This window comes from Rhinopithecus roxellana, chromosome 6, assembly GCF_007565055.1.
Source record: "Rhinopithecus roxellana isolate Shanxi Qingling chromosome 6, ASM756505v1, whole genome shotgun sequence".
Taxonomy (NCBI): Eukaryota; Metazoa; Chordata; class Mammalia; order Primates; family Cercopithecidae; genus Rhinopithecus; species Rhinopithecus roxellana.
In genome coordinates, this window is record NC_044554.1 from 128,145,191 (window position 1) to 128,166,500 (window position 21,310).

Consider the following 21,310-nt stretch of genomic DNA (forward strand, 5'->3'; position numbering starts at 1 on the left):
CCACAATACTCAAAACTTCATTATCTTTCCTTTGTTAGAGATTCTGTAAGTAACCCTGAGCAAGTAATTTACTTCATTTCCCCTTGCTTCTTATAATTAAAACAAACAGACTTATCTGCAACTAGGTAAGGAAAGGTGCTGATGACTAAAAAGCCAACAGTTGTAAAGTTCTTAAGGTGTTTGTAAGAGCAATAAAAGTCTGTTTAGATTACATACTGTGCACTAATTTGTCACAGAGGATTGCATTATAAAAGAACATGTCCTTCAACCAGTCAAACAGGAAAGAACTTGATAAGTCTTTGAAGGTATGAGAAGTGATTATTACAGCCCCATGCCAGTGCAGCTACACATGCCAGCCCAGATCCTGCTGTTGTTTTTTCCTTGTAAAGCTAGTATTGATTTCAAAAGGTCACTAAATCCAACTCCTGGATTCTGCAGAACTGTACTTGGGGAAAAAGAATTGCTCTTTATGTAATATTTCTATCTTATAAAAATAATAGATTATCAGAAAAAAAAGACCTCACTTTATATACCTCACATCTCCATGTAGTCAACTTTAAATTTCAAGATGCAAATTAAAATTTTGAGTGACATTTCGTTTTTAAGACCTCAAATTGATCAGTTTCCTCTCTCTAACATCTACTCTAATTTGATTACTACCTAACGCATGATTACTTTAAGTAGGTCGTGTGAAGGGCAGCTCTGAGTGATTTAGGAGATGTTATTTAACATCTCTGTGACTTAGTTTTCTATGGCCTACCTCACAGGATGGTGAGGCCTGAATAAAATAATACATCAAATTGACAGAGTATAATATGTCCCTACCTCTCTCCAGGAGCCCAAAGCTCTAAGTACTAAAAATACCTCTTATCTTGCTAAAAGGAGATGGAGAAAAATTTATACTAGTAACTTACTTCTGACCAACCACTGATGGGTAGGAAAAAGAGAAAATGCCTTTTATAAATTTTCAACAGTGAAATTCATAGGCTATAAAGGTGGTAGCAGTAGCTAAGAGTAACTTATTCATGTCTTTCACTTGACTTGGTTTTATATGGACAGAATCTGTTAAAGAGTGAAAAAAAAATATGGTATCTACATCTTTATACATTAGACAAATATGAGTAGGTGGGTAGGAGGAAGGTAGAAAGAAAGAAAGAAATGAAGGAAAAGGAGAGAAAAAAGACCAATTTAAACCAGCAGCATGCGTACCATAGTTATAAATTATGGACTATTATAGCATGATGAGTAGTTTTAGTATATGACAGTTCAAATGAAATCTTTCACATAATTTTCTAACTTTTGATGATATTTTCAAATCTCCTTTTTAAATATTCAGAATCAGCACATAGTACTGAACAATGTCTTATATTTATTACCAAATCAGCAGCCATTTTTATTTTTCTTTTGGAATTTGGAAACTATAGTAAAGCTTGAGATAGGGCACCCTATTTAATTCAAAAACGTGATTTCAAAATTTGCTTTTCCTTTTTGTTTCATGGCAGATTTCAGCAAATCTGTGACGGCCATTGTCATCACACAGGGCCTTGTTCATAGCAAATAGGCAAGAAATACAAGCCGGTAATAATGATGATTCAAGCCCCCACTCAATTGAGAGCCTAAAGTTTTCATTCCAAATCTGATTTGGAGAATTGGATATTAAAAATGAAAATTTAATAATGAGATTGAAAGAGGAAAACAGTCTACTATATCCTCAGATTTTGATTTAGGAATTATTTTTAAAAATTATCCTTTTTCTTAACTGGCTTGAAGGAATGAAAGCAACTTGGCCCAGGAGGAAAATGAAAGCGTAAAAGTGAAAAATACAAATGGTCACAGATCCAGTCTCAGTTAATAAATGCAAATGTGCCCTGATGTGTACCACCCAGAGAGAATACCGTGGACTCAGTGCTTTTGATTTTGGTTTATAACCCAGGTAATTGTTTTCAATTTGGTTTTAAAAATAATAAAGGTATAGAGATGCTTTCAATGTCTGTAACTAGGTTTGTAGATTTTGATCACCAGGATAATTTTTAGCCACACCATCAATCCCCTGCCACAATTGACTTGGCAGGCATAATCCTAAAACACCAAACTATTTAAAACTTGAAGCCTCTCATGTGGTCTTGACTCCTCCATTTTATGAAGTGGAGTCATTGTGTGAATTTCAAAATTACAATAAGAGATAAGTCACAGAGGTTAATTCAAAGAAAGTTTCTGGTGCACGCAAACACATCATCTATGCTATGCTGTTAATTGGATAACTTATTGTTTCTATTAATTTCTGAGGTGTGTTCAACTTGAATGCAGTGATTTTACTACCACCAAGATTGGTTTTTTCTTCCTTTTTTTTTTTTTATGCTGTTATTTATTTGCAGTCAAGAAGGAGAAAAAAACCTTTAAGTTCAAATGCTAAAGTCATAATATTAAAATATATGTGCGTTACGCCCTTCATAATTAACACCATTGTACAGCATGGTTATGAGTTTAGAAGATGAAAGAAAAATTCCTCATATCAAAACTTTTTAACCCTTCTGTAGGTACTTACAACTTAGTGTACTTCAAACCCATCCCTGACTTTTTTTATAAATGAGATTCCTTTTTCCCCTTTAAGTTAAATTTCAATGAATAAATCATTTCTATTTGGCCTTCAAGCATGGCAATTATCTGTGTTGTAAAATATTCATTCTAACCACAAATCTAGTCAAGTGGATTCTGAAAACACTTTCAAAGCAATCAGGTCACAGGTAGGAGCCAGGCAGAAGGTTGGCAGGCTCCGTGTGAGATTTCCACTACAGAACCCTGACATTCTTTCAAAAGTTAATTTTTCTTGTAAAGGGAAGCCAGAGGATAGCAAAGACACCTGATTCTATTAAAAGAGCCCCTGGAGTTTACAGAAACACAGTTATTGTGGCACAACTGAGACAAACCAAAATAAATCTTCCTAAGAAATGACATTAATCTTAAACACAGAGTCAAGAATCTTATAACACTCCACATCATGCCCCAAATTCCTGAATCAGAGAGCTTTGGAGGGAGAAGCAATTTTCTGGCTGTGCCCATTTATGCTACACTCTGCAAGCTGAGCTGACCCACCCATCTTCACACCCCTACTTGGTCTCAAATGCTGCTGGCATCCCAAGCAATCACCCAGGACTCCAAACCTTCCCTTATTCTCCTTCAGGAGCTTAACTGCTGCTCCTCTTTTTCTCCCAAAATCAGGCTCTTTGTGCCAGCTTTGTCCCCCTCCCCTGATCCTCTCCCTGCTCATCTCTCCCCAGCCTTTGAATCATGGTGCTCCTACTAAATCCCAGGTGTCCCTCATTCTCTGGCCCTGGCTTTGCTATGGACATGAATGAGCATTTCCTGTTACTTTCCTGGTCCTACCAAAAACCCTAAGCCCCTCCAGCTCTTTGGCCGATTCTCAGCCTGTCTCCTGACAATTTCTAAGTCATCCATGAGTAATACCGATGCTGTTTGAAATAAGTAAGAAGATTATCAATGCTCTAAGGTTCTCTTTTTAGGATAGGATAAAATAAATGATGGGATAAACTCAGTCCTTATAAGTCCAGGTGTCTGTGCCCACAGTATCAGGAGAATGACGGGGCATTCTGGAAGTTGCCATGGAGACCACCAAACTTTCTGTTCTCTTCTGGAGGCACCAATATACTTCAGAGCAACAAATAACTTAAAATTTCCATCTTTCCTAGAAACAAGTTAAATTATAAATGGCAATGATTGTTGACTCTTCACCAAACCTCTGGTTCCTTTTCTTCCTGGGCACACAGCGTGACTACCTTTCCCAGCCCCTTTGCAATTAAGTACAGCGATGCAACTAGTTCTCACCAATAAAATGTGAACAGAGGAGATACATGTCAAATCCTGGCCAAGAGTTTATGAAGCAGGTATACCCCTTCTACACACTCCCTTTTTGCCTGCTGGGTATAAGTGGTAAAGAGGCCCAGCCAACAGAAGAACCATAAATGGAAGACAAGGTTTTCTAAAATTCTGTGTGGAAGAAAATCACCCACCAACCAGGAACACACACATTGGACTGTTATGTGAGCAAAACCCTCTACTCTGTTTGAACCATTATACATTTGGGTGTCTGTTTGGAATTGGAGCAATGCCCACACTAACTAATGTAACCAACATATTAGGCTTAAGAGCATTAAATCACTTGAGTATTAGAATTGTAGGCCTTCTTCCTGGAAAATACAAGAGGGACTAGCAGAAAGGGAAGGGAAACAGTAGAAATAATAATGTGAATAGGTACAAACATTTTCCACATATATAACCATGTATTACATGCATTACATATACTATCTAATTTCAATCATTCCTCACAACAACTTTAGGAAATAGTACTGCATTATCACATTACTCAGATGTGGAAACCGAGGGAGAGATGTAATACTCAGGAAGTGGAGGAGCCATGATTCAAATCTGTTGACTCCATAGCCCACACTCTGGTTGAATACCAACTCTGTGTCCTAGATATTTTATACAATTTTTTCTTTTTAACACTGTGTAAAATAAGCCTTATTATCCCCATTTTAAAGATTAGTAAGCTGAGATTCAACAAAGATAAATGATTTGTCTAAGGTTACAACTGGAAAAAATTGAAACCCAGATTCAGGCCAAGATCTGAGTGACTCTAAAGTCACTGAGAAATGAGTCCCTCATTCTCTTTCCCTTACACCATGGAGGTCAGAATATAGATAGAGGGAGATGTCATGCAGAATGTATTTCACTCTATTTAAGAGTTCAGATGTCTCAGAGGTTGATCTGTTAGGACTGTGACTGTGTGACCACTGTAGTCATTGCTATTTGTCAGTTTTGGGGACCCCAGAGTTTCTGTTGGATACAGGTCACCAAATCACCCAGCATGTAATCAAGGCTATTTTTTAAAACTGATAACAAACTTGTTAGGCTTGAAATAACCCCTCCTTTGCTATAGCCCAACAAGAGGTATCCTCAGCCAGGGGTGGATCAGTCATGTTCAAGTCTACAGGAAGAGCAAAAGCCAGGGGCATGGAAGCTAATTCTCTCAATGAACAAAGCATTTATGCATAGGAACAATTATAGTAGAGCCAGTCCACAAATCTACCTCATAAAGTCTTTAAAGTCAGGAGGGCTACCAGGAATTGTGTTTATATAAGGACTTCTGGGTCCTCTGAATATAAGTACTAAGGGAATGTCAGGGTTGATCAGGACACTGGAACTGACTTAAACAAGGATAGAGAGGGGGAAACTGGCATAACTCCCAATTAGAAATGAAGAATGGGAGAAGCCATCCACGTCTGTCTCCGTGCTTTGTAACCTGGGTGGTCCACCCTCTAATCACATCCCTCCTGGCCTCACATTGGCTACTTAGCATATAAAGGAATTCCTCCAGCCCCAGCCCCATTCTTTCTCCCTCCTGACTTAATCTATGGGACTTCTGATATATCTGGAGTCTGTATCTGGGTTAGTGCTGGAGGCTCACAGTGGGACAAAATGGTAGCATCATGTAACTTCCTGACCTGTGACATGAACCATTTTAGGATTAAACAGCCACAGTCCCATATTCATCTATCCAAACAACAGATATTTGTGTTTGGGAAAAAGCAATGAGGCCCTGAAGGAGCTGGAGTTCCTCTTCAGTACAGAGTCAGTTAGACCAGCAAAGGAATGGCAGGAGGCTGCCATGGAACTAAATAAACAGGGGCGAGACCATTGTGCTCTCAGGGTTTTCCAGGACCAGAGCTACCATAGCAGCAGCCCTGGGTGGTCCCAGAACTCCAGGAAAGGCAGGGGAAAGAGGTTCCCAGAAGATCATACTCTTCCACATAGAGAATCAGGAGAATGGGAAAGGGTATGGAAAGAGAAGCCCTCCTACTCCCACATTCCTTCCAGTCATGTCCTTTCATTTTACAAATGGTAGCCAGAGTGAATCTCTTCCAAACTGATCAGATCATTCTTCAGTTGCTCCTAGGATTAAGGCCAAACTCATTACTTGGCCTATAGGACCTCACGAGGGGCCTGCCTACTGCTGCAATCTAAATTCACTCCGTTGTGCCATCCTCTATACTCTCCAGAACCCAAAGTCTATTTTATAGCCTGTAAATCCCATGAGGACTAAGTTCATATATTTTTACTCACTACTTTATACTAGCACTTGGCTTATTTGCCTGACATAGGTGGTGCTCAATCAGTATCGGTTGGTTGGTTGAATGAATGAATGACTGGCTGAAGAGCCAATATTCCAGCAACTAAGTTAGGTGAGTGCTGAAGCAAATCACTTGTGATTGCAGCTACAACCCTTATTTCTCCCATAAATGGAAGGGGATAGAGAGACAGAGTACAGTTCAGGCTTCTGTGTTAAAGGTTAACAGCAACAAAGGTTTCCATCAAAGCCTACTAAGCACACACATCAACAGAAGCAGATTTCACTGATTCAAATGCTCTTTGGAAAGGGGTAGGAAATAAGTCAACAAATGAAGGTAAGAAATGAAATTTTACTGTTCCTATATCCTTGAAATGACTCAGAAGAATGCCACCAATTTGGTTTTTCAGTTCCCTCCCTTTTGCAGCGATGGTATTTCGTTGGTGCAATAGTAATTGCGGTTTTTGCCAGGGTCAGGAAAATGAGGTGGAAGTCCTGAGGGACGTACCTCTGCCCTGCTGCCAACTGGATGCCAGGCAATCCAATATGTCTAAAGAGGTTTTCCTGGTTGTTTTTGTTTGTTTGTTTGTTTGTTTTTTGAGACACAGTCTCACTCTGTTGCCCAGGGAAGAGTGCAGTGGTGCAATCTTGGCTCACTGCAACCTCCGCCTCCAGGGTTTAAGTGATTCTCCTGCCTCAGCCTCCTGAGTAGCTGAGATTACAGGCACGTACCACCATGTCTGGCTAATTTTTGTATTTTTAGTAGAGATGGGGTTTCACCATATTGGTCAGGCTGGTCTCAAACTCCTGACCTTGTGATCCGCCCACCTCGGACTCCCAAAGTGCTGGGTGGTTTTTTTTTTTTTTTTTTTTTTTTTGGAGGACAAGTCTCGCTCTGTCATCCAGGCTGGAGTGCAATGGCACTATCTGAGCTCACTGCAGCCTCTGTCTCCTGGGTTCAAGTGATTCTCATGCCTCAGCCTCCTGAATAGCTGGGACTACAGACATATACCACCACATCAGGCTAAGTTTTGTATTTTTAGTAGACGTGGGGTTTCACCATGTTGCCCAGGCTGGTCTTGAACTCCTGACCTCAAGTGATCTGCCTGCCTTGGCCTCCCAAAGTGCTGAGATTACCGCCGTGATCCACCGCACCCGGCCTAGAGAAGTTTTATGAGTGAGCCTTAGTCAGAGCTCACTGCTAAGCAGCATCAGGCTACAGCCCTAAGTGAAGGAAAAACTTATCTCATTTCTGATAAGATGAGGATACGTGGCAGCTTTGATTTTGGTTCTTTCCTATGATGGGAGGCTTCAGGACCTGGTTCCATCCAGGATGGAGTTTGGACACAGCATAACCCTGAGGGCATAGGGATGGGCAGGAAGTCAGATAAGTTATAGTTGGTAAAGATTAATTAAACACAACCCAGGTGAAAATGAGGAAGTATTTCCCAGATAAGAAACTGGAGAAAACCGGCCCCAGGCCTAAAGAGGTGGCAGCAATAAACTAATAGCATGTGTGAATTGAACTTATGTTGGTGACAAGACCTGTGGTTTGGCATAGGTTTATTCCCTAAGCAAACTCATGTAAAACTGTGTGTACAGCACTACCACCTTTAAACCTTAGAATTTAAAGATTAAGTATGAGATTGGTGGTGTTTTTGAGAAAGCAGAGTTTTGCTATATTTTCTTTTCAGGGCTTGTACAATATGGGCAACATGCCTATTTGGCCTTTGCTTGGATACTCAGCCTGAGAGATGAACAATTGTTATTTAAAAGACCTGCTATAGAAGCTCTAGACATTGTGTGATAAAACTGGAGATTTAACACACATTCTATGAGTTCTGCTCTTGACTGAGCTCACTCTCTCTACACAGAAGTAGGCGGTTTAATTTCAACATGGGATTTTCACATTTATTATCTTAAGCTCCTACTGTCTCCTACTTACTAAGAAGTTCTGCTGTTTGAAAAGCAGTTTATTTTTAATGTTTCCACATTTTTAGAATCAATCTCAATCATCCAGAGGTGAATAACTCAGTTTCAAAGCTTAAGCATGGTAAATATATATGTAAAATGAAAAACCAGTTTATGAGAGAGGCAGCAGTGGAATAGGAAAAAAAGAGTGAACCGATAAGAACAACAACATCGTCAACATATTAGAAGCAGAAGATTTTTTAGAATTACATAGTAACCTTTAGATGCCAAATTTGTCTACTGAGACATGAGAGACCCTGAGAGTCTCATCATGCTGGATAAGCTTGGATGCTGCTGACACAGAAACAAAGTGACATGCAGATGGCTATGAATTCCAGTAACACAGATTTAGGGCCTAGAACAGAAGTTCTCACCCTGGCTGCTCAGGAGAATCCCTTGGAGAGCTTTGAAAACTACAGCACTCACGCTCTACTCCCAGAGATTTGGATTTCGTTCCTCTGGGAAAGGGCATTAGTGCCACTCAAAAGCTCCCCAGGTGATGCCACTGTGAACTAAGATTGGGAAGCCCTGGGCTACCATGGAGGATAGAGGTGAGGAAGGTGAGTGGGGGAGAGAGAGAGAGAGAGTGAGCACAAGTGAGGGAGCGAGCGAGCAAGAGAGAGAGAGAGAGAGACAGAGCAGCTGAGTATAAATTCTCCATTCAATTCACAAAGAAAGGAGAGCAACAAACCATAGAACAGTTCAGTTTTGCACCAAGCAATTTATATAATGTTTAGCATTTGCTAAAGGATTGTATTCATACCATTTTTACACTTCCAGATGATGTCTCTAAATACTGGATGCCATTTAACTGCTACACTCACAATAAATCTATTTCATAATAGCCATTTTTGTGTTATCTACAACCTCTTCTGCCCATCACTCTGGTGAAATCAGAGGTGACTCCAGCACAACCCCATTCACTTACTTTAATTCCTTGTGATCCATAGCCAGGGGGGCCAGGAGGGCCAGGCAAGCCTTTTTGCCCAGTATCACCCTGTTAGAAGATGGGGAGAATTTGAACACAAAATGTAAGAAGATCGAAGAAGAAAGAGTGTTAAGTATTACTACTCTCAGCTTCTTTCTTACTTCAGTCTAACCAGGACCTTCATGCTGCCTATAAGCTACTTCTGATTTTACTTCAAGTGCTTCCCCAATATTTTTAAACCACAGAATTCTTTGCAAACAAAACCTTACATATAATCCAAATAAAAATTAAGCAGTAAGCAGAGCTGCTTGGCCTAAGCAGAAATGGAGGCCCAGGGCCTCATCTGCTTGGGCCCCCTTCACTGCCTACCACCAAGCCCAAGAACACCAGGGCTGCCCTGTACCACGTATGGAAACTACTGACATGTGGCTCCATATAGCTTTAAGATGTTGCTCCATTTCTTTTTTTTTTTTTTTGAGATGGAGTCTCACTGTGTCTCCCAGACTAGAGTGCAGTGGCACAGTCTCAGCTCACTGCAAGCTCCACCTCCCGGGTTCATGCTATTCTCCTGCCTCAGCCTCCCAAGTAGCTGGGACTACAGGCACCCACTACCACGCCCGGCTAATATTTTGTATTTTTAGTAGAGACAGGGTTTCACCGTGTTAGCCAGGATGGTCTCGATCTCCTGACCTCGTGATCCACCCGCCTCGGCCTCCCAAAGTGCTGGGATTACAGGTGTGAGCTACCACGCCCGGCCTCCATTTCAATATAAGGTGTGATTTCACTGAGGTTGCAGTTAAAGATTCAGCGGATATCAATGTCCAAATTTTTAGGAAAATATGTAGATGAAGCAATAAGCAAGTGTAGCATTTCCCAGTATCTGTTCATAAACTGAGCCCATGTTTCTTTGGAAACACTTCGTGGTGGAATAAGATTGGAAAATAGCATGCGCTTTCCCTTGGAGATCTCCAGTGCACACTAATACAGTAGATTAATGGCTCTAACAAGTCCCACAATAAAGAAATTAGTGTAAAGTTGTTTATCCCAGAAGTTCCTAAATTAACATTGGATGGAAGAAACCTTCAGAAATGCTGAGTTAATATAAGTTATTGTATAAGTCAGTCTTTTTCTTTCCAGTATAAAAAAAAAAAAGCTTGATTTTTTTCTGATTATAAGAGGAATATCTGCCCATTGCAAAAAAAAAAAAAAAAAAAAATTAAACAGAAATAAAGATGACATGAACAAGAAAAACAGACCCATCTTCCCATCACCCAGTGATAATGACTACTAACATCTTGAGGGGATTGTCATCCATTTAAAGTGATCTAGAAGGTTCAAAAATAGCACACTGCCAAAATGGAGTTGATGGACAAAACAGAGATAAACTGAGAATCTTGGTAATTCTGGGATGCTCAGTGAAATCTTTGACTCATACAGCCTTTTCCCTCTCTCTTCTGAGTATGGGCTCTAATTCACTTCTGTGCATTTTCGGCATGAATATATCAATTCAAAATTTGAATTTGTGGTAGGTGGTTCATTGACATCTATTTTCCCTATTGAACATGCTTGCTACTTCTTTACCCTACGTTTGAACAAATCAAATAAATTTGTTGAGCAAGTGAATGAACAATTAAAACTAGATTTCTCAAACTCAGCACTATTGACATTTTTGAGCTGGGTCACTCTTTCTGATGGGAGGCTGTCCTGGGCATTGTAGAATGGTTGGCTGCATCTCTGGACTCAACCTACTACAACAAAAAAAATGCCCCTAGACATTGCCACATGTTCCCTGAGGCCAGGGAAGGGAAACAAAGTCTCCCTCTCTGAGAAACACTGGATTAAAAGAATAAAAGGATGAATAACCACCAAACTGAAGGAGACATAGAAAGGAGGGAATATGGGCCAAAAGAAGGTTGCTCTCGTCTTCTCCAGGGACAATCAATCTAGACCATTGCACTGACGCCCTGCCAGAGTAGCTGTGGCACACAGGGCACAACACATCAGCAGGTGACCTGTTAAAAGGCCACCTGAGGCACCTCTGCCAAAGTAAAGATGTGCTTCTTGATGATGGCACAGCCTCTAAGAAACCTGGAAATGTTCTGAGCACTCTGCAATTAAAAAGAGGCTGACTTGCTCATTTCTTTTGGGGGAAGTAAATGGCTTTATAAATTCAAATGTTCTATTTTACTTAATGTTCACCTAATACGAAAAATAAGACTTTTCATCAGTCATCCAGAAAAAAAATAAGTCAACACCAAAATGAACACTTACTATGAAGCTACTGTTCACTTGTCACTGATGGTATCTAAACCTCACACAGAGCACTGAGCTGAGGACTCACCTTTGGCCCTTGGGTTCCTATGCCCCGAGGCCCAGAAGGACCTGGAGGGCCTCTGACCCCAGGCTCTCCCTGAAAAGACACAATGAATAATAAGTTACTAATTTTTTAAAGACTTTATGTTTTTTTCAATATATGTATTTTAATATAAAAACTTCTTGAATGTGACTAAGGTACTAATTGAACCCCCTTCTCCTAGATCACTTTTATATTACCACTTGGGCAATCTTCAAACCAACAGATCCAGGTCCATTTCAAATTAATCAAGTCAATTAACTTCTTGGCAACATTTACTTTTATCAGAACTCTCTTCTCTAGAATTTGGAAAAGTATTGTGAATAGAGGATGGAAGAAGAGACAAGAATAAAAAACAACCATTAAGAAATATAATCATATCCTGAACTAGTTGCTTTTATCATTGTATGCCACAACGATTATGCTATTTGAGTTAGAGATTGGCTCTATGATGTTTCTGCCATCTCATTAATTGGAACTGCAGGGTAAACTCTAAAAAGGATTTTCAGCTTCACTAAGGCATGACAGCTTCATAGCTGGCAACTATTACCAGAAAATTGGTGGGACCTGATGAGGGTAGGTGAAGCCCTGTGGCTAGACCTACTAGAGATGCTAATGATGAGAAGAAGCAGAGAAATAAAAATCACTTCATTAGCCACCTTCTGTATTCCCAAGACAATGCTACGCATGTTCATATATGTTATTTGATGTAATTTAGTACTCACAATAATCCTGCATTATAATGATGTCTAGTTTATGTAACTTCTCTGAACCTCAGTAAATTCATCACATATGTAGAAAATAATATCTGCATTTCATAGGGCTCAGAATTAAGTGAGACAAAGTTTATAAGTGCTTCTATCATGATTTTTACCACAGAATAGGCACTTAGTATATGTCAGCTCCACCCCCCTATTTTATTAAAGCGGAAACTAAGGTTTGCCCAAGTCTGCACAGCTATTAAGGTGCAGGGCTAGAAGGATGTAGAAAAACAGGAACCCTCATAATTACTGGTGTAGCCACTTTGGAAAACCGTTTGGTGGTTTAAGGTTCAACATAAATTTGCCATATGATACAGTCATTTCCCTCCTACATACACACCCAAAGAAGATAAAAACGTATATCCACCCAGAGACTTGCATATGAATGCCCTTAGCAGCATTATTCTTAATAGCCCAAAACTAGAAACAGCCTAACTGCCCATCAACTGGTGAATGGACAAACTCCTGTAAATTCAGCAATAAAAAGGAATAAACTATGAATAAATGAACCTCAAAAACATTATTACTAATGAAAGAAGCCAGATATCTTACATAATGACATTTACAAAAAAAATCCAGAAAAGGTAACTCTATAGAAACTAAAAGGAGATTAGTCACTGCCAGGGGCCAGGGATAGCAACGTGGATTAACCATAAATGGTCTTGAGGGATTTTAGTGAGGGGATAAAAATGTCCTAAAACTGATTTATGGTGATGGCTGTATAGCATAGTAGCAAATTTACTTAAAGAACCACTGAATTTTATACTTAAAGAGGATGAATTCTATAATGTGTAAAATATGCCTGAATAAAGTAATAAAGAATAAAAAGAACCAGGGTCAGGCTTTGAAATATCTCCTAAGACCTTTGCCTTAGGTCCTGTTTTGTCCATATCCTGTTACCAGCTAAACAGCTTCTAGCTTCCAACATTGCAAAAACCATAAATTATAAGAAATGTTGAAGTTGTTTATCCAGAAAAACAGTCCATCTTTTAATTTACTTTCTACTTACAAACTCTAAAATACTTCTAGATAACACAAGCCCTTAAAAGGACAGGGGCCATTTTAAAACTGTACTTTATTATTGACTTAATTCTTTTAATATCTACTTTCATAATTACGTATTTCTCTTTTACTTACAGGCCACTTTTAGTATACTGTCTCCATCTGTTCCACTTAGTACTCAGCTGCTTTTAAGGCTACAGGTGCTAATTATCTCTTTAACACCTCTCTCCTACTGACTCCCATCTTTGAGTGTCCCCAAGTTCCTGCCGGCTGAAAGGATCACTCCAACATCAAGGGCTCCAAGTAGAGAACATGAAAACCCTGTAATACATACATTTCCATTATCACTCCTTTCTTGAGTACCTCTGAAGTACCTTCAAAGGGAGTGTAAGTTCACTGCCTGAAGTTCTCCAACTGCACCTGACTGATTCATATACTTTGCTACATCTTAAAAGGGACATGTCTTTTCTCTTCCAAACATTTTGACACCCTCCAACAAAACAAGGAAGCATAGTTAAATAAATCTTACCTAAAATCATTGAATGTTTTATCAAAAATAATATTCCTCTTTGCTCAGTCACCCCAACCTACCCCAGATTTGATGGCTTCCTCTCATTCATTTCTGTTCACCTGTGCCCTTCCATGATGAGGTGAAAAGGTTAGGAAGGATACAGCCAGGTAGGGCACGGTGGCTCAAGCCTGTAATCCTAGCACTCTGGGAGGCCGAGGCAGGTGGATCACGAGGTCAGGAGTTCGAGATCAGCTTGGCCAATGTAATGAAACCGCATCTCTACTAAAAATACAAAAATTAGCCAGGCGTGGTGGCGGGCACCTGTACTCCCAGCTACTGGGGAGGCTGAGGCAGGAGAATCACCTAAACCCGGGAGGTGGAGGTTGCAGTGAACCGAGATTGCGCCATTGCACTCCAGCCTGGGTGACAGAGTGAGACTCTGTCTCCAAAAAGAAAAAAAAAAAAGAAAAAAAAAAGGAAGGAAGGATACAACCAGACACCATGTGCCCCCTGCTGTGATGCAGCAGAGCATACACCACCCTACCTATCAACATTCTGGTCTAGAAAAACTGAACCTGGATGTAAACACGCCTCTAGATCTACCAGCTTACAATAATAGATGGAAGATGGAGAAACACATTACACAACACCATGAGGATATCATCAGCAAATCCGCAAGTACAAATAACATATTCACTAACTGTGAGCTAAAAAACAGGGAGGAGTCAACTTTGATTAAAAGGTTTAAAAGCTATCTCAATCAAATGCAGTGTGTGGGCGTGATTTGGATCCCAATCCAAACAAACCAATTGTAGCAAATGGATGAGACAAGCTCGGAAATTTGAATGCTGGATATTTGCTATATTAAGGAATTGTTCATTTGTTTTAGGTTTGATAATAGTATTACAGTCAAGTTTTAAAAAAGAGTTCTTACATTTGAGTGACAAATACTAAAGTTTTATATGGGTAACGTCTGAGGATTGCTTCAGGATAATGCAGTGAGGGGAGGAGTGGAGAATATAGCTAAAACAAGATCAACTATGTGTTGATAATTGTTAAGGAAGTGTGATACGTAAATGAGAGTTCATTTCACTAGTCTTTCCACTTTTGTGCATGCTTAATTTTCATAATTTATAATTTAAAATTTATAATTTTTATAACGAATTGTCTTAATACAATTTTTTAAAATCCACAAACAATACCCAGCAAAAGTCTCTCCAGTGAGCATGAGATAGTGTTGCTGTAATAGGCCTCCTTAATAATAATTCATGATTTTAAAGATGTTAAAACTGGGCAAAGGGAAGGAGCACACAGATTCAACATCATTAGAATTTACATGTGTTGTGTGTATTCTTGGGATGTACCAAATGTTACATAATTTTTTTTAACATAGGGATATGGAGAGAAGGCAAGATTTTTTTTTTAACAAAGTAGTATGTTTTAAGAAAAATTTTGACACTCTAGTATTTAATTCAAGATATTTTTCTTGTGAGAATATTAGCTAAAACCTCCCCTCAACTAGTATTAATCATACTAATACCCCTACATGGGAAAGCAAGTGGGAAAAGCAGTTAAAATAGGTCCATAGTTTACCTCAGGCCAGCCTTGTCAATGCTCAGTGTTGCTATTCATTCTCTCCTTGATAGTCTCCCTTATTCACTTCCCCCTAACCCTCAACCTTTGGGAGTGTCTGATGGCCAACTGCAGTAGGACAGCTGACCCTGTAGATACCTTACTGTTCTCTCTGTCCTGCAGCCTCAGTCAATGAATTTAAGGTGTGTTCCATGTCATCTGTGGTCCTTCAGTGTTCACCTAAAACAAATTGTCCATCCTTATCCATGTAATTGTTGACATATATCTATGTTTCACATATCTAAATAATCTTTTGTATCTTTCAAACTATGGGAAAATAATGACATATAGTAATGCTTTTATGAATCTAATAGACTTTGAATCAAGTCTTAACATTCTGCAGATATTAGAATTGTTCTGTAACATAGCATGAGAGTTTTTCCTCAGTGTAAATGTACCATACTTTGATAGATGGGAACATTAAGCATTTAATAATCTGACAATCCACAGAAGTCGTGTCTCTCCACTATGGTGGGGTCTTTGAAGATGATCTTTTGTTGTTTCATGGGCTATGTGTCCATGTTAGGCCACCACACCTGGTGAATGTGAGCAAGAGAATTGCAGGCAGGTCTTGCTTGGCCATTTGACGGCACTGGTTTTGTCATAAGGTAGCACCATAGGTACCTAAGAAGTGTGTTGACCTGTGATATTTTCAGATACACAGTTTATTGTCAGTGGATACAGCAACATTCACAAATAAAGGAAATTACAACAGGTTTTTGCATAGCTGGACATAGCTTCCCACGCAACAGCTGAGGGTTGTTGGAGCCTGCAGAGGGAGCCCTTGTATTAGGAGATAATGAACAGACATGCGAGCAAATTCTAGAGTCACCATTGGCAACGACATCTATCACTTTCCTAAGATGACAGCCTTAGCCTTATCCCTACCTGCTGCACACACTCTCTCAAAAGAAGAATAATGGACTGTTTTAGATGGCATACCATTTCCTCTTGGCCCACAGAAGGGATTCTAGATGGGAGATACTGCTTTCATTTTCACAGGAAATGGCCAAATTTAGGTCTGTCTGCAGTACTTGTGCATATGAACTTAACAAATGATTCAGTGAAGACTACCTAGACCATAACCCTGCAGAGTGGATAATTTTAACTCCTTTAAAAATACACAGCATCTTACGATAGTTCTAAAACTCACACATTGAAGCTTTCCTTTTTTTTTTTCTTTTTTTTTTTTCTTTTTTTTTTGAGACGGAGTCTCGCTCTATCGCCCAGGCTGGAGTGCAGTGGCCGGATCTCAGCTCACTGCAAGCTCTGCCTCCCGGGTTTACGCCATTCTCCTGCCTCAGCCTCCCGAGTAGCTGGGACTACAGGCACCCGCCACCTCGCCCGGCTAGTTTTTTGTATTTTTTAGTAGAGACGGGGTTTCACCGTGTTAGCCAGGATAGTCTCGATCTCCTGACCTCGTGATCCGCCCGTCTCGGCCTCCCAAAGTGCTGGGATTACAGGCTTGAGCCACCGCGCCCGGCCTGAAGCTTTCCTTTTTTAAATGAAAGAAGAAAAAGAGGAGAGCAAACACATGCATTCATTCATTTTCTCATTAGTAAATCTTCACTTTGGTTAATATTAAAACTATTATAATAAATAATAAATAAAAATAATACTTATTAAGTTTATTATGCAGCAGGCACTTTTCATTCATTATCTTACCTGATCTTATCAACATCAATTTATTCCATGTTACAGATAAGGAAACTGAGGCTATAGCAGGATACATGACTTGCCAAAAACCAGGCAGTCTGAAGCAATTCAAACCCAGGTATGACTCCAGAACCCATCTCCCATTTTGATGTTGGCTGGGACTAGATGCAAGATGCTAACTTTTCCATAGACTTTCTGCCAGCTGCCATTTAATGCAAAGACCTCGGCTGTTTGGCTGTGAAACTGTGGAAGTCCTTTTCCTATATCGCCAATCACACTCTCTCAAGGAGAAGAACATCCTGGATTGTAAGATTCATCCCATATTACATAGGTCCCACACAACCTGCACAAGAACCCAGCCCTCTATGTCTTCCCTTCCCATTTTCCCTCCATTGCTAATCCTCAGTTTTGTGGTTTACTCCAACATGTTAATTGACTTCATTCCAGATCTCCTACCTATACCAATTCTTAATCTCTCTTCTTATCCATCCTACAATGTGTTTGATTTGGCAGTGTGATGCCTAAAATGGTTACTACCACTAATTACATTTTAATATATTAGAATTCATAAAGATGTTTTACGTACATTATTCTATTAATTTATCAAAATAAACCTGTGATGTAGGCATTATTATCCCAAATCACAGATAAGAATGCTAAGCCTCAGGGAGACTGAACGACTTGCTGAGGTCACACAGCTAGTAAGTGGCAAGGTTTCAAGGTAGAGCAGTGACAAAGAAACAACCCATTATACCTTATGAGTTTTCTAAAAATATCAATGCAATATTTGAGGAAATAATCAGCCCATTAGATTATTTTCCTCCCCCTCACTCCCCCACACACACTAATGAGGCTTTAATCATTCTCTCTCCCTTTGTGCCAGCTAAGTTCCTGCCACTCTTTGAGAAGAAGGTGGAAGCAAGATATACTTGTTCCAAAAGTGATTTCATGCTTTTCTACTTTGGGGACAATAAAAGCAAATTAAATTCACTGTGAAAGAATCAGCCTCTAAGGCTATTCCAAGGAATGGTACTCTAAAGATTCTGCTAAATGATGAAGCTGAGGAATGACTGGGTTTTAAAATAAGGTAGAAGTCAAAGTGATGATAGCAGCTGCTTTATGTTTCATTCTTTCTGGTTTTTAAATAAAATTAAGATATAACTACTCCAACTACCACAAACATAGGCAGAACTCTGGAATGAATTACGTAATTCCACCTATGTCATGAGTTAGTACTTCTTGAACACCTCACTCATGGTAGCCAGAATATCAATGGAAGCTTTAGAGGCTTGTTTCTAAGCATATGCACATATTGGCAATGTGTATTGATTATTGAACGATATGACTCAGTCATTTCTCAATGACACCCTTTAATATGAATAGGAAGATAGTACCAACTGTCAGCATGATCATCATGAGGATGAGAAAAAAATTATACAAATGCTGGAAAACAAAGTTCTCAAATGGCTACATTTCCTCTCAAGTATTTTTTTCACCTTTAAATTTCAAAGTATTTAAAGTATTTTCAATTACTTGAATCAATTTCTCTCCTAAAACTTTGATATTCACCCCAAAACAGCTGTATCTCATAGTCCCTGACAATTTTAAAACTTCTTATTGTTTTTTTTTCTTTTCTCAAAATCAACTCATCAAAGATACACAAGTGATGGCCTTTTGCCAAGAACTTCATTGCAGAGGAAGAGTCTTATTTAGCTTGGTTAGAAAGCTTGAAAACAGAAATATTGATACTGCCTCTTATGACAGGGAGAAGAGCAGGCTGTCTTGTACTAAAACTGACTATAATTTTCCACTGGGAGAAAGTTCCTCCAAGTCCGCATGATTAAAAATAAAAATGTGTTTATTGTGATGGGGGCGATGAATGTTAAGGGGATTTACCGTGTGTCTCTAGGGCTGAAGGAGAAGTATGTACATACTCATAAGAAGAGAAATACAAAGCTAGGAAAACAGCAAGGAGAGATGAAAGCAATACTGAAAGTCATGAGGTGGACTAGAGTGCAGCTCAGATTTTAGAGATGAGGCATAGAACTGCACTGGGGAGTAAACTTGAAAAGTTACCTTTTCCTGGTCTTGGATATGACCTTTTCTGAAACCTCTGGGTCAAACGGCCTAGCGTATAAACTTTGTATGGCTCTGGCTTTAATTAGTTCTGTTTTGGGCTGATTGTCCAGCCTGTAGCAATTTTGCAGTCATATTATAGGGAGGTGGCTTTCTTCAAGTCCACTTTGGAATTACATGCCCTTAACTTCATTATTAAGTCTGTATCCTAGGCCAGCCCTCCTTGTTGGGCACTGTTCAAAATGGAGTTCCTTGTCCAGTCTATGTCTGCCAATGGAATTCACACATTCCTAATGCATCTCTGTGTGAATCGGTCCTCTGTTCCACCAATGCCTGTTGGTGGAGTGTACATATGTGAGCCATTGCAGAGAACAGAGGGGCAATTCAGATGCTGGGAACATTTTTAGAATAATGATACTCAGTGGAATTCCACATAGACTTGCGTTTTATGACTATGGGCCACTTTTGTCAAATAAAGCATGTATTTATGATACTCAAACATTTAAAGTTACTGAAAAATATTTAACTCTTTTGAGTTTTGGGTTTATGCTTCTCTTTAATGTTTACATAATTTAAGTTTTGACAATAGAAAAGCTAGGCTGAAAGAAGAAACAATCCAACTGCACACAAAACAGTGCCTAGATAGAAGATGGAGAGCAGAGGAGATTGAGCATCTGTAGATCTGGGTAAGTCATGCTTTCTGCTCTGATTTATTCATCCATTTAGTTTTTCATTCATTCATCCATATCCAAAGCCCCTCTCATATACAAAACAAATATAGTATCAAAAATGTTTCTATTGTAAAGAGGCAAGTTGCTCAACCTTCTGGTTGTTCATTTCTTCATCTATAAAACAGGGGGACTGTTCAAAATGTCATAATATTCTGGAAATGTTTAGGTAATACATAATCATTATAATAATAATAGTAATTATACTTGTAATAACAACAACAATCCAATAAGTCTTTTCTGCCAACAGACTTATGCCAACAACTTGAGGTTAAGAGGTCCTAACTCCAAATCCAGGTTAGATCTCCTCTGTGCAAAGATTAGGCTAAGTTCAACCACTCCAAGGTTTTGGAGAGGATCATAGCTTTTTCTGTGATGACCCAGCTCCCTGAGAGGGCCTGAAAAAAGCTAAGAGAGGGGCATGGTAGGCTGTACCTGCCCTTAGGAAACTCAGGAGAACCACCTCTTGTATTCCTTTCCTATGAGGCCAGAAATAAACTCATACTCAGGGACAACAGGAGATCAGCCCTTAGGCTACATGTACCTTACAAAGCTTTGCGGGGTGAAAACACAGGAGCAGAGTTATCTGCAGCTTCTCGAAGAGAAATGAGACGTATGGCATGTTTGTCCCCAAATCACAAGAAGTGCTCTTAATATCCAAGGCTCCAGTGAAGAAAAGTAGGCAGTGATGGGTGGGGCTTGGAGCTTGGCTTCCCCATCAACAAGCCAGGAGATTGGATCCAGGAGTGAGGACACTGGATGAGCACTTCTCACTTGGCAAGAAACCAAATTATCAGTTTCTCTTCTCTGCATGTTTCAAAGGTGAGTTTAAAATCTGTACCTCCTCTCTCCTTCAAAGGTGTAGTTTTTACAAGAATTTTGGAAATATCTCAGAAGGTCTTGCCAAATTTGAATTAAATTCAAAGTAATTGTATCTAGAAGGACAATAATCACTGACGTTGTAGGGAATTTTTCCACTTGGAAAAAAACTATGGGGAACCACAAGGGTGCTAGATGTCAGGGACTGCTTTTTATATGTTTTCAAACACAGAAGCTTTGAGTTTAATGTCTGTGTCACATGTTAAACACATGTGACCTTAACTAAACAGCACCAAAACCCACCATAAATTCATCGTCAACCTTAATGGTTTCCTCATTTCAAAACACATTTGTTTTGTAAGTTAATGCCTTAAGGCCACAATTTTAAGGCGACTACACAAAGCTTAAATGAAAAACATATCAGGATCCATATGGCTATACTACCACACACATATATATACAATTTCTCTGTCACTTTAACTCAAAGGGGGAGAAATTTTGCACACATTTGGGTCCTGTGCTTCTGCTGCCATGGACAATTTTTGGTATTTTCAGAATGTCCTGCACTTTACCAAGCAAGAAGGGCAAAGTTAACTGGAATTATCTCCTTTCTTCACCAGTTTCTATCTATGAATCTCTCTCTCTCTCTCTCACACCCACACACACTCTCTCTCTCTCTCTCTGTGTGCTCTCTGTCTGTGTGTGGTGTGTGTGTGTACGTGTATGTG

The 21,310-nt window shown here is 39.4% G+C and overlaps 1 protein-coding gene across 2 annotated transcripts in view; it reads right to left on the bottom strand.

Annotated features, from left to right (window-relative positions):
* Nucleotides 1–21,310, bottom strand: part of COL28A1 (collagen type XXVIII alpha 1 chain) — a 181,406-nt gene that overhangs the window by 58,759 nt on the left and 101,337 nt on the right. For both annotated transcript variants that reach the window (XM_010353063.2, XM_030931865.1), the window contains 2 exons: nucleotides 11,386–11,454; nucleotides 9,045–9,113 (listed from right to left, as the gene is read on the bottom strand). In XM_010353063.2, the coding sequence (XP_010351365.1) occupies nucleotides 9,045–9,113; nucleotides 11,386–11,454 (138 nt within the window). The remainder of the gene's footprint in view (nucleotides 1–9,044; nucleotides 9,114–11,385; nucleotides 11,455–21,310) is intronic.